The sequence below is a fragment of the Salvia splendens genome, chromosome 3, assembly GCF_004379255.2.
Source record: "Salvia splendens isolate huo1 chromosome 3, SspV2, whole genome shotgun sequence".
NCBI lineage: Eukaryota > Viridiplantae > Streptophyta > Magnoliopsida > Lamiales > Lamiaceae > Salvia > Salvia splendens.
The window spans coordinates 15,375,247-15,389,092 of NC_056034.1; the positions used below are offsets into that span (position 1 = coordinate 15,375,247).

General features: G+C 35.2%; 1 protein-coding gene across 1 annotated transcript; it reads right to left on the reverse strand.

The window, feature by feature from the left end:
* Positions 1-1,982: 1,982 nt before the first annotated feature.
* Positions 1,983-10,521, reverse strand: LOC121795202 (K(+) efflux antiporter 2, chloroplastic-like). The gene is made up of 21 exons (XM_042193669.1): positions 10,368-10,521; positions 8,290-9,853; positions 7,935-8,106; positions 7,743-7,833; positions 7,259-7,395; positions 7,108-7,167; positions 6,881-7,000; positions 6,668-6,736; positions 6,455-6,520; positions 6,128-6,217; positions 5,838-5,942; positions 5,599-5,727; positions 5,083-5,292; positions 4,458-4,607; positions 4,000-4,053; positions 3,819-3,877; positions 3,513-3,579; positions 3,182-3,358; positions 2,997-3,053; positions 2,466-2,540; positions 1,983-2,378 (listed from the first exon to the last, which is right to left on the reverse strand). The coding sequence occupies exons 2-21, from the start codon at positions 9,846-9,848 to the stop codon at positions 2,259-2,261; spliced, it is 3,567 nt and encodes a 1,188-aa protein (XP_042049603.1). The 5' UTR covers positions 9,849-9,853; positions 10,368-10,521; the 3' UTR covers positions 1,983-2,258.
* Between the last annotated feature and the right edge of the window lie 3,325 nt (positions 10,522-13,846).

Consider the following 13,846-nt stretch of genomic DNA (forward strand, 5'->3'; position numbering starts at 1 on the left):
TAACACCGTTACTTCCAATTACATTATATATACAAAAAGTTTCATCAATGTTTCAAATTTGTACAAAAAGTTTAAAATTAAAAATTTTCATTAATTATTTCAAACACAATTATTTTTATTACTCACAAAAATGAAAAAACACATAGAAAAAAAAATCACCACTCTTCACCATCAAATTTGCGAATTGCATTTTATTGTCTAAGCTTTCTCATGTAACAATGGAGAATACAACTAAAAAGATATTGAATATTTTTGAAAAAACTAAATATTTACTTATTGACTATTTGAAGCTCAAATTAGCCATTTTGTAATTATGAAATACGGACTTATTTTATATTGTGTTCTATAAAGAATACAATAAAAATAGAGTATATTGATTGTTATTTTTTTCGAGTGATTAATTGTATTAAATCTCTAATTATTCTTTTATTATGATGATAAATTAGACAAATTATAAAATAACTAACGGTGTTTAAAATATTTAACGGAATGTATTAATTTAAAACACTAATGTAACTTTTTCTATGAAATATGTAAACTTAATACTTTTTGAACTAAATTGAAACAAAGGTAAAACATTTTGTATGAAATATGTAATTACCTTGTATATGTGGATAGTGAGAAATGAATATTTTATTAAAAAGTTGATTGAGGTTGGATCAGGTCAGGGTTACTAATGAGGGTGTTCATGGTTTCCTTTTTTTTTCTGATATTTTTACCACTTGCAATCAGGTGGAAACAAAGAAGATTTTGCAGACGACGCCGTTTCATGTGAAGTTCACTTTCCGCACAAAATATTGATTTAATTACACTAGGAGTATTATAGCTCTAATTTTTGTTTTTATCTAAACATGGTAATTACATTTCACGAGATTATACCAAAGTCCATTTTTTTAATCGAATCTAAATTTCATTTACGAGATTACTCAATAAAAGTACCTTAAACTATATAATCCCCAGTCGTTTTTTTAATCCCGATTTGAACCTCTAGCTTATTGGTTAGAGAGGAAATCGTCTTAATAGTTTAATTGCGCTTCAGCGTCTTTGGTTAGAGAGGAATAGTCATACTAATTGAATTGCGATTCAACGTCTTTGTTGTTTAACATTGTCTATTTAGCTAGTACTAGGATGTCCTAAAGAACATTATTCAATCCACTTTTAGTACTATCGAACCAATATATAAGGACAGATAGTAAAAAAAAATCACTAGCATAACTTAAGAAAATAATTAATTATCTCATAGCCAATACTCTCTCTGTCCCAGTTAAATAACCCATTTGAATAATTACACAAGATTTTAGAAAATATTGTTTGTATAAGTTAAATGGAGAGAGAAAATTTAACATTTTTTGTGGTACAAACTATTACAAAGGAAAATATAGCATCTACCTTAGAATAGAATAAAGGGAGACTACATGTTTTCATTTTTTTATGAATACTCTTTTGGGCAATTTTTCAAAAATACCCAAAAAAAATGGACTTATAAAACAACAATAATCGTCAAAGACATAATGCCATGCATCAAAAAATAAAGATGCAGGACGCTAGATTTTTTTGGTTGAGAGAATTGAAAAAATTATCAAATACTACCATCATACAATCCACTATTTTTAGAAGTTGCGAGATTGACTGAAAAGTGATTAAACTTGAACTATTTTGAGTGTCGATACAAAATAATCTCATACTTTACCCCCTCTCCTACTTTATTACTTTTCCCCTCTTGCTTACTTCACTAATTTCTCATTAAAACTTATTTGTATTATCTTTTACAAATGAAACTACAACTATTTTTTGTTCACTAATTTCTCATTAAAACTTATTTGTATTATTTTTTACAAATGAAACTACAACTATTTTTTGTTGACGAAGGGAGTATTATAATAAACATGGACCACCTATAAATATGATACTATCACTGCACCTGTCTCATGACATGCGACACTGAAAACACCATAAACGAAACATAGCAAAACGATAGCCTCTCAACCAAAATTAGGTGGTTTTTGCATTAGGCGCCGAAATATTGGGCAAAAGACACCAAAATTTTATGAAGCAGCAAGAATGAAAATCCATCATTCTTCCATGAGTCTTCTAAGTTTGATGCAGCAGCATCTAGATCAGCTGCTGTATTTCTATACAAACTTTTGCCAAAGGGGTAAAAATGCTATACAGTCGTTCGTGCCTCTTTCTTCGTTTTCTATGGGAGAACAAAAACCCCTTCTTTCTACTCTTTCTTCCTATTTAACGTACCTAATTTATCATATCGCCAGTGATCCTTCGGCCAGTTGGTTTTCATCTGGAGCATCTGCCTGGAGTTTAGGTTTGCTCATTGTCTGAGAAAATCCGTACCCAAGAGAGCTTCCACTGGTTTCTGAGAGCTGCATGGGGAGAAGGGTTGTGCCATGTTTACAAGATCTAAGTGACGAGATGTGTAAAATTTACATTTCTGTTTAGAATTTGCATACCTCTGTAAGCTCTGAGAGGTGGCGTGATCTGAACTCATTGATTGTGGTTACTATCTCTGACATAGGCAATTTAGCCTGAAACAATACACAGCATTTGCACGAATACAGTTAAATAGCTGATGAAAATGTACAAAGCAATCGGTTAGAAGCTTGATTGATTCCAATAGATGTTTATGCAGCTATGTGGGATCATTATTACATGGTAATAACAACTTTCCTCCTAGCCATCTGGGGGGAACTTTTATCCACCTCTATCTAACCGAAAACTAATGTGAAAATTTACTGAATGCAAGTTGTATTCAGCTTGCCATGCACAAGAATATCTTTCAGCACCCACTATAGCTTCTGCTCTTAGTTGAGCAGGTATAGAATTCACTAGGGTGGGATATGAAAAATAATCAGCAGACTTTCAGTCAGAAAATTTTAGTTCAACAAATTTTACTTTAAAACCCACATTATTGAGGTAAGCAATTATCTGTTAAATGTTACAAACATTTAACATGGGTAACCATATAGCGCCATTCTACTTACTTGTGCAAGAACAGCCGCAGCTAACTGCAAACTCGGCTCCAAAGTCTCAGGGACAACCTGTTACAATTTCCATACAAATTGGTAACAAGAATGATAAACCATATTATCGATAACTCAGAGCATGGGCTACTTTTATTATGAAGAAACCTCAATAAAATTTAGGAAAAGCAACAGTAGAAACATACCGCCGTTGCACCAGCTTTTTCTAGATTTAGGCCGTGATCAACATCATGAGCGCGGACAAATGTTTTGACATTAGGAAAGTACTTGCTTAAAGCCCAAACAGTTCTGTAATTAGCTCCAGGACTATCCAAAGTTATTGCTGCTGCACAGGCTCTTTCAGCACCCACTTTGTGGAGGACCTGAGTACCAGGTTAAAAAAGATTAGGTACCAAATGACTTTTAAGTTTAGATAGCCATAAGCGGATCTTGGACAGTTAAAAAAACTATGGGTACCAACTACCAAATGCCTTTGATTCTTAATAAACCGTATGCAGGTCTTGATGATTTTTTTACCTCTCGACTACCAGCATCACCAAAGTATACTGGAAGGTCAAGTGCACGCCCAACAGCAACTCTATCACTGAAATTATGAATATTAAAGATCAGCATGTTACTGGTTGAACAGAATGCCAGCCTATTCAAGCTCACTGCTCTTTCCAGAGATCTGGCCGGCCAGTCTTCTTTTATACATCAATCACAACAGAACTTTAGGTGCTTTACACAGTATGCATATCAAATATGGCCTTATAAGGCATAAATTTCCTAAAAGTCACGTCTTCCAAATGATGACAGTATGCCAAATGTAGGAAGTAGTCGTACCTCCTGACATCAAGCGCAACAAATGGAATTAATCGTTCAGAGAGAAGCTGGGCAATAATCTGTAAAATTTAAAATGGAAATCAGATAAATAAGTTTTAGATATAGTGACTACGTTAACGTTGACATAACCAGAGTGGTGTTAGTGGACTTTACGGAACATGACCCAAGACTGTATAGTTACCTGGCCAACACGTCCAAAACCACATATGATTATATGATCTTGCAAATCATCCGTCTGAAGAACACAAGGAAACAATATTATAACCTTTCATAGAAGATACCTTAGGAACATGAACTGACTAAAAGATGAACATGGTCACACAAAAGCTGGTTTATTTCACCAAATTACAATTTCAGAACCCCCTGATAAGAAAAATCAGCCTTTCATTGGTAAGTACCAACCAAAAATCCAAGTACGAAGACAATTGGATCACAACTTTAATATTAGAAACGGAGGTCAGAAGAAACAGAAGGAAATACGATAGGTGAGAGTAACAGAACTTGTTTTTAATCTTAATGGATCAGCTTGAGGGTCAAATACTATTTAGCAGAGAACTAGAAACTAAGATGAGAAAACAGTGCATATTGTGGTCATGAAAACACATTATTTAGTTACATCAAATCTTTTTTCCAGCTAACCTCACTCTCATCAGGCAATAGATTTCGAACATCATGCAGCTCAAAGCGGGATGCTATCAATTGGCCTCCAGCAGCTAACCAAGGAGTCAATGCCATTGAAATTCCAACCACAAGAAAAAGTAGTGACGACATCTGTGAGGACATTATTCCCTGCAAAGAAGAAAATTCATGAATAGTACTTCAAAATTGCACTATTTAATTATCTTGAGCAATATAATAGCTTGAAACAATCACTTGAACCTCATACACGTGAACAATAAGCACCTTAAATTAGAAATGCATGTCAACAAAATTATAAGGGCAGTGGGCAACAAAATCTCATCTGTCATAGACAGTGAAATAAAGGGGATACATTTTCTGTGAAACTGGAGAAAGTTATATCCTCAAATGGAGTATCTTTTAAGTCATAAAGTAGCAACTTAGTTTTGGTTCTTGAGCTTGCATGAAATGCAACATCATTTTCAAACCACGAGCATTACACATCTGAATTAACTGTCGACAGTCCTTTTTGTTTGTAAGAAATCTAGAACCGTTATATGCACAATAGCTTCCAGGAACTTAAGGCATGCAACAAACAAGGGCAAGCAGTCCAATGGTGCAAACAGGTATAACTTGTTAGTTATACCTGGTTAACAGCTTCACCAAAAGCTACAAAAGCAAATTCTCCACCCGGTGCAAGTAGAAGTCCAACTCTTATTGCTGATATAATTGAAACACCAAAAAGTTTTCCAACAAGGGCAACCAAGATGGTCTTGCCAGCAATTAGAAGGGCTAGTGTTCCTGTAATAACTGGGAAATTTGAAGCTAGAAGTTTCGGATCAATGGACATTCCAACCTGCGAATAATAACATGTTTCATGTGAAACACCATAGAGAAAAAGTTCAAAAAAAAAACTCACTAGAAAGTTGGCAATCAATCTGATCCCGAACAACCATAGCATTATGAAGGAACAAAGTAATCAACAAAATCATGTGCTGGAAAGATGCAGTTAAAAAGAATGGAGAATTGTAAAGCCAAGGAATACACAGCCCAAGTATCAATCTTGAATCATCTTATATAAGGCTCATGGGGAAAATGGCAAAGGCTTAAAATTTCAATCCAATAACTACAAGTTTACAACACCACTCATATATGACCATACCGTCATGAAGAAAAGTCCCAATAGAAGCCCGCGGTAGGGAGCAATATCAGATTCGACCTGCAAGGAGAATTCAGTTTCGGCTAGAAGCAATCCAGCCAAAAATGCCCCTAAAGCCATGGAAAGGCCAGCCTGTTTTAAGATCAAGAATGAGAAATATCAGCATTATTGTGACAACACAAAAGAACTACTACCAGGCACATGAAAACAAGAAATAACCACCATAAAAAGAATTTACGTACCCTCGCAGTCAGGAGACTAGTGCCTAAGATAACAAGCAGAGTACATGCAGAAAATATTTCTGCATTTTTGTTCTCAGCAATTTGCTTATAAATTGGGCGAAGCAGCTGCGAAAGGCAGAAAACACCAAACAATTTTTAATGGACAGAGCAACTGCAAAAATGCATTTACTTCATTCATGAGTGTGCTACTTTTAAACAGAGATAATAATAGTCAACAAACTCTTGTTAGCTCCACAGAAAGGAAAGAATGTCGATGACTGGATAAATGAATGGAAGAGTTGAATTCTTACCAAGCGTCCACCTGCAATAATGGCCGAGATGGCAACAACTGCCTTCACAGCAGCCAATCCAAGAGCTTCAGCAATTGCTTGAAAACCAATCTGGAAAACCATTGAGATAGTGGTGAATAAAACAGTGCCAACCAAAGTTGCAGAAACTTTGTGCTTGGTAATTATGGAAGTATTCAGAGATCCACATAGCAATTTATCATGGTACAATCCATTTCAATTAGCATCATATGGCTGAATATGAAAATATAGAGGGTAAGAGATAGGTTATCATGTCACAAGGAATTTTCCTTCAGTCAGTTGAGTAAAAAATAAATACAAGATCATTACCCCTCCTTTAGACGAACTAGGTGAAACAAGAGGTATCAGTATGAGCAAAACCACCACTGCCAAATCCTGTAACAAACACAGATATTTTGAAAAAGGAATGCATATAGTTAAAAGTAATAAAGATGACCCCAAAACTGACATCCCTGGAAGGAAGGCGGATGGGGGGATGGAATAGAATATTATCAAATAATGTGAGCACAGATAGTCAGATACCTGGAAAAGTAACACAGAGAATGTAGCTCGTCCATGGCGTGATGTGCTCTCACCGCGCTCTTGCAATACCTACAGACACCACACAGAGATTATGAACTTAAAGAAGAACAAGGAAAATTAAGCAAACTGCGAAAGTAAATCTTGAATGCAGAAGTAAGAGAAAGATTTATATAAAAACCCCAAAGTCTCTGACTAACTGTTGAAATTGTTCACCTGAAGGACAACAGCAGTTGAGGATAATGCAAGGCCATTCCCGATGACAATTGCAGCAGGACCAGCCAGACCAGCGGTATGATGAGCAATTAGGCCAACAACTACAGCAGTCACCAGCACCTAAATTTCACCAAAAATCAGAAACATGTATAAAGATAATAGGCTTCATCCATGCTCATGACAATGCTTTAAATAAAAAATAAAATAGGATTATGCAGTTTGATCACCTGAGCTGAGCCCAATCCAAACACGTATTTCTTCATTGAGCTTAGTCTTTCAACAGAGAGCTGTCACAAAATAATAGTTTGAATGTAACAAAATGAGCATATAGCTAGAAGGTGAATTGTCAAACACAGACCAAATTAGACAAAGCTCTACCTCAAGGCCAATATTAAATAGCAAGAAGACAACCCCAAACTCAGCAATGGCCTTAGTTGCATGTACATTGCGAATAATAGAGAGACCATAAGGTCCAATTAAGATCCCAGCAGCCAAGTATCCAAGAACGGGACTACCTATATTTTCCAGCAGAGAAGAGTATAAATCAGTAACTGCTAATATGACACAAAATCAAAATAAAATCTTTCTGAAAGAAATATGTAGGTTATTTAGAGAACAATGTAAATAAAATCAAAACTACTACAAGATCTGGCTGAATTATATGCTACCAATCAATATGAGCAACCCAAATAGAGAGAAAAGATACTATCAAGGAAACCACACGTTGTAATAAAACAAAGTTTTGCATAAGATGGAATCAATTGATTACAAGTAGGTCAGAAGTACTTCAATGCTGCTAAGATCCGCTCACTTTTCAAAGAAATCTGGAAGTGCTGTTAGAAGAAACACTTGTTACTCATACCTCCAGGGATTTTCTGGAAAAGAGGCACAAATATGACACTTGCAAGCAGTAGCCACAACATGTCAAAGAGGGAAGCTTCTTCCTCGTTTATCTGGTAAATCAAAGAAAAGGAAAAAATGACAGGACCGGTTAGTTGAAAACTGACATGTGCCCGTATCAAATTAGACCAAGTAGTATGAACTGGAGTTATGCCTCTTGATGGGGAATCATCTCCAGTAATTTCTTCAGTTTAGTTGGAAGTTTCTTTATTTCTCGGACCAGAGGCTTTGCAGTAGTTGATACTTCATCAACCCCAGTGGTGATGATGTCCGACTGTTGATACAACTGTTTAATCCTTTCACCTCGATTGACATAAATGATAGCTCTGCAATCAATTTCAGCAGCATTGAAAATATTAGCATCTTCTCTTACACATGGAAAGCTGAATAAGCAAATCTTGCATATTGGGTGAAATATTTTAAAATTCAACATGAATTCAAAGCATCCATTCAAGTTGTTTTTCGGAGGTAGAAGGTACTAGAAATGTCAAGTATAATGTTAACGTTACCCTGCTCCTAAAAGTAATGATCCAAAAACCAGCTTAGGCAATTGCTTCTTTGCAGACTCCACAAGGCCATGGAAAATGGAACCTGGCGTGAACTCTTCCTCATCTGCCGTAGAAGAAAAAAAAGATGCAGAAAAGAATCGGGATGATTTCTTCAGTAATGCTTTTGGAGCACTTAAAGGAGAACTCTCCTTTGTGGATTCTTTCTGCATCTCCTGTACCTTACTTTGAATAGATTTTAACTTCTCTTTATCTGTTTCACTGTCCTTGAGGACTTCCACGGTCAACTTTCCATTCTCTTTGTCACTCTCATATGACAAACTTGACTCCTCCGATTGTCCATGCAACTCTGCAACCTCAACAACACCATCTGCACTACTTCCTTGAGATACTTCTAAATTGTTGATTCCCTCTACAGTAGAGTCCGTATTCTCAATGCTAGACAGGGCAAGTTTTTTTTCTGCCCTCTGCAATGCAACCTCAGCATCATCAGCATGTTGCGCAGCCTCAAGTTCGTTAGCTACAGCTTGCTCCGCTAAAAGCATAATGTTTGCCACATCTTCTTCTGCTTTAGAAGCCTTAATCTGTGCTTGCTCAGCGGCTACATTCAAGCGGTCTACTTCCTTTTGTAATTCTTCTTTTCTGCTTTGCACCCTTCTGAGCTCATCCTCACATTTCTCTAGATGATCTTGACATTTTTTTACATCCTCCTGAGAAGCCAAGAGTACTTCATCATCACTTGAATCATCCTTTTCAATATCGTCCTCAGGATCACTTTCTTTAGAAGCATTTGAAAATCCATTCCTTTCATTTGCAATCTTCAATGAGTCAATAGCCACATTGAGTCTTGCCTCCGCTGAAGAAAGAGCCAATGTTGCTTTCTGAACTTCTTCTTTGACAATAGTCTCTTCATTTATGACATCTTCAATGTCACCAAGGGCCCTATTGACATCATCCCATGCATTTTTAGCTTCATCCTTAAGTGCTATGGCAGTTTCTGACAATGTCTGAGCTTTCTCCTCAAACATTGTACTGCTTAATCGTGCAACGTCTAAATCTTTCAGTGCCTTCAACAATGCTTCCTTTAGTTCATCCAAACTAGGAGCCTCGTCTCCTTCTTCCTCACCAATGTCCCCAGACACAATAGATTCAAGGCCGGCCACTTCCTCGCCAGTCTTAATGACCTCCGCATCTCTGCCATTTCCGTTTAGATAAGCTACTGATTCACTTCCCTGACATCGTGACAGAATCACACGTTTTGAAATACTATTAAGATTTCTAGAGTTGTATAAGGCAGAACCACTAGAACTGTTATGCCACTGCCAGAAACTGCCGTCATTGAGAGTTCGACCACTGGCCGAAATAACATAGCGCGAGCAGTTCTTCTTCAACTTCTTTGGTGAATTTGTTCCCGAATAAAGTCTTGAATCCCCAAAAAAGTTATGGCATATACGCTTATACTTCAAACTAGTCCCCAAATTCAATGTTTCCTGTGCCCTGCAACAAGTGATTTCACCTCCATAAAGCACATTTGACCGAGACAAACCACATGCTGCATCCATCACTCCTGTTTCAGGAATAACAAATACTCATCAACAAATTCTATTATACAATTCTGGAAACTAATATAGCTTCAGATCAATCTGAAAAAAAGGTGCAAATCCTACGCAACAGAATGAAACATAAGCATTCCTTCTAAACAGCATTTCATGTTCATTCTATGTGTAATTCAAATACGACGCATCAATACCAGATCATTTTCTAAATATGTTGGAAACACCCGACAATATTATGCAAAATGCTACTCATTTAGCTGATTATCATAACTACAATCCAGTCAAACACAGTCGTACGGTCCGCACAGCTCATTTATCTCTCATCGACCTCACATCATCACAGAACTTGCATCGAAACAAAAAAAATCTCGAAAAATTAAGCATGAACAATCAAATCAAAGGTACGTTTTCCCGAGCTAATTTAATTAAAAAGCATAATCATCAATCTCCATACAATCCACAATTGACAAGGCAGAGTCCTAAACACGTAACCGAGAGAGAGAGAAAGAGTAGTGAGAAGGTAACCAGTGGAGAGCGGAGGAGAGCGAAAACTGGTGCGTGGAAATGGCGAAAAATGGAGGCGGAAATATTAAGGCAGGCAGAGAAAGTGACGGAAGTGATAACGGCAGTTTGACGGTAGATATATTTGCCGTCCGCCTTGTTTGCTTTATTGAAAAATAAAAGTGGAAAATTGGAAATAACAAGTTTAAAATAGAAATATTACAATAGGCGGATAAATAAAGAAATATTGGGCGTGGAGGCCGTGATATTCAACATTTTCTTGAATATTAAAGACTCTTGCATTTTATCGATGAAATGAAACATATCTCAACAACCACAAATTATGATATACAACTTGTACTTCCAAATCTACTCATTCTCTATATAAATTACACTCTTGAAGTTTTGACTTCTGATGTTTCTTTTGGGGCAACAGATCAACTGGAATTCATTAATGATACATTTCCTTCTCCAAACAAATAACGAAAAAGAGATTTAATTTTATACTCCACTTCGTATTTTTTAGTGAAGTCTGCACGCACTATATTGTAGCCAGATTTTATACATTTGGGCTTGAGAGAGAAACATTTCCAATGTCTATTTGATACGAAAGTATTGTAGTCAATTTTTATGAAAGCGAGAGATTGTGTGAACGGAGGGGATTCTCGAGTAATTCCAAAATACCAACTGTGTGGTGTCTTGTTAAAAAGTATATTCCAGGGTGGCAGAATTGTTCCATTTCTCATTTTTCTTAAATAATTTATTCATTCAGGAAGTTATATTCAAATTAAAACAGAAATTAAACGTTCCTAATTACATTCCCAGTTATTTACACAAAGGGTAGGGTTGCTGGTAGTGGTAGTGGTAGTGGTAGTGGTAGTGGTAGTGGTAAATTATTTAATTCATTCAACCATACAAGTAATGAATGCACGCACGAAGTCCAATAATACTAGTGTTTTGGATACTATAATAGAATAGTAGTATGTAAATTACATACGAATGAGATGATATTAATTTGCATATAGACTCCATACCGCTCGCTCTTATTAGAACCAACTAATTATTGTATTGCTTGAGATCAATATTTGGTAGGCGGTGATGATATATAACATATCACTTGGTAGACGGTGGTGAATGGTGATGATTTCAACATTTTTATAGGTTGGTTCACTTGGTTCCAATTATTTTTTCATGATTTCAACATTTTTATAGGTTGGTTCACTTGGTTCCAATTATTTTTTCATGATTTCAACATTTTTATAGGTTGGTTCACTTGGTTCCAATTATTTTTTCATGATTTCAACATTTTTATAGGTTGGTTCACTTGGTTCCAATTATTTTTTCACTAGAAAGTGGCCGAGTATAATATTTATAGGACTACCTTTGTATTTTAAAATAAAAACCTTTGAAATGACATGAATTTAAATGCATAATTGATAAAGTAACAGAAAATAAGAGAAAAATTAGTAAAATAAGAGAGAGGAGAATAAAAATTGGTAATAAAAGATAGAGGAAGAGAAAAAATAATGGAATTAATGTTAGGCTCCATTTGGTACACGGAATTGAAATTGGAATTGAATTGGAATTAGAATTCTGTGGAATTGAATTGGATGGAATTGAATTGTAATTCAATTCCAAATCCATTGTTTGGCATAATTAAAGAATTGATATAGAATTGCAATTGAATTTCAAATCCTTTGTTCGGTATAATTAAGGAATTGATAGAATGGTAGATTATAATTTTAAATACTACTTTATTTAGCATCTCAAATAATCGACATTGATTTGTAATTAGTTATCATCATTTTAAAATAATTATCTTTTGACAATGATCACATTCACTTAATATATTATATAAGTTGAATAAATAGAAAAAATATTCTTATATTCCGTTGATAAAAAAAATTCCAGTAAGACATCTAAAATCAATGTAATATGGGGATGAGACTATCCTAAAAGCTACGCCTATTTTGATAATGGAGAAACATAGCTTCGGCTAGACTATCCCTAAATCTAGTCCACTCATTTGTAACTTGAAAAATTGTAATTCGATCCGAGTGTTGAGTCTCTTCCATCCCATTATGATAATCACCCGCCATATGTGGTTGACTCTCTTCCTCTTCAAGATCATCACCTTGATGATCTTACTGAAATAACTCTCATCGTCACTTTCTTCATCCCACCCAGACATATGGATATCCATATACTAAAGCTAAAAGGTAATAAAAAGTTATAAGTAAAGTAATATATCAAACTGAACAGCCATTGCAACTAAAAAATGAGGCTTCACTCCATCTATATAAATGTGTTGTGTGATAAAGAGTGAAAAACTGAATCATTATATGTAAGTAGGAAGAACGAGCTGTTACAAATTAAGTTATAACTAGAGACTCTTATCTTATTGTTCAAAATTCACAAATGATATATGCAAATAAATCACCATTAAAGACTCCCAAATAAACCACCACACCAATAAGATTCAGTTTAGATATAATCTAGTGATGTAAACTTAAACACATTTTTTGGAAAGAAAAAAAGCAGCAAAGTGATGACAATAACAGAGCAGTAGCTACTGTTCTTTAACCATTTCAAAATAAAGTTTGACAACAGTGCTACAAAAAATATCCTCTAGAAATAGCAAAGGGATGACAATAATACTTGAATAATGTAGAACCAAACCTTTTATTAGCTTTGCTGGTAATTGCTGCACTCACCTCTATAAAACCAAAAGAAAGCTTTAGCAAAAACGGACGATAGATATTTAGGAAAGTGTAAACTGGGGTGACAACTAAATGATCATAGGACTAACAAAAGGCTTTAGATTATCTCTTTCTATCTTCTGCCACTTAAACACTCAAAACATGAAATGTAAAATTGCTGTCAAGTATATTATATAGAGCATGTGATACGATTATATCTTCCAAAATATCTCACATATCTCTATTATTATATTACCATATCTTTTCTGTATCCTTATTATCTTGTTCACCAAATTAGGTTATTCATAGGAGTATTATAAATATGAGTCTTTGTTATCATTTGAAGGAATCATGAAAGAAATATAATTATCTTTATCGTTCCGTCTTTTATTTTTCTACAATTTACTTTTCCGTCTTTGTTCATCGGTTGCTCGACGGGAGGATCCCGCGAACGGACCTTCAATATCCGGCGAATTCTCGCCAATTATCATTGATACGGGTTTCTCCGTATCAGCATGCCATGTGAAAAAAGTTTTTGGTTTTTGATTATTGCATGCTTTATGAGGCTAGGATATCTAGATCAGTAAACTACGCGATGGTTGTAATCAAGATCCCTCCAAATCGACATTATCAGCCAAACCAATCAACTTTGCAAAGGGTTCATTAGCAATCTATAAACTGATGCAGTAACATCTAAATGATGCATTAGTGGTAATGAATTTTTTTGGATTAGGATATTGGTTTGGGAAGATGGCTTTTGTAATTTTGCAGCTTCTAGTAGGGAGATGGGGAATGAGTATCAAG

Excerpts from the sequence above, each read along its gene's own strand:
- LOC121795202 (XM_042193669.1), bottom strand. The coding sequence starts at position 9,848 with ATGGATGCAGCATGTGGTTTGTCTCGGTCAAATGTGCTTTATGGAGGT. Across the intron at positions 5,293-5,598 it reads TGGGACTTTTCTTCATGACG|GTTGGAATGTCCATTGATCC; the intron begins GTATGGTCATAT and ends TATTATTCGCAG. Across the intron at positions 2,379-2,465 it reads ACCTCTCAGAGCTTACAGAG|CTCTCAGAAACCAGTGGAAG; the intron begins GTATGCAAATTC and ends CTCCCCATGCAG.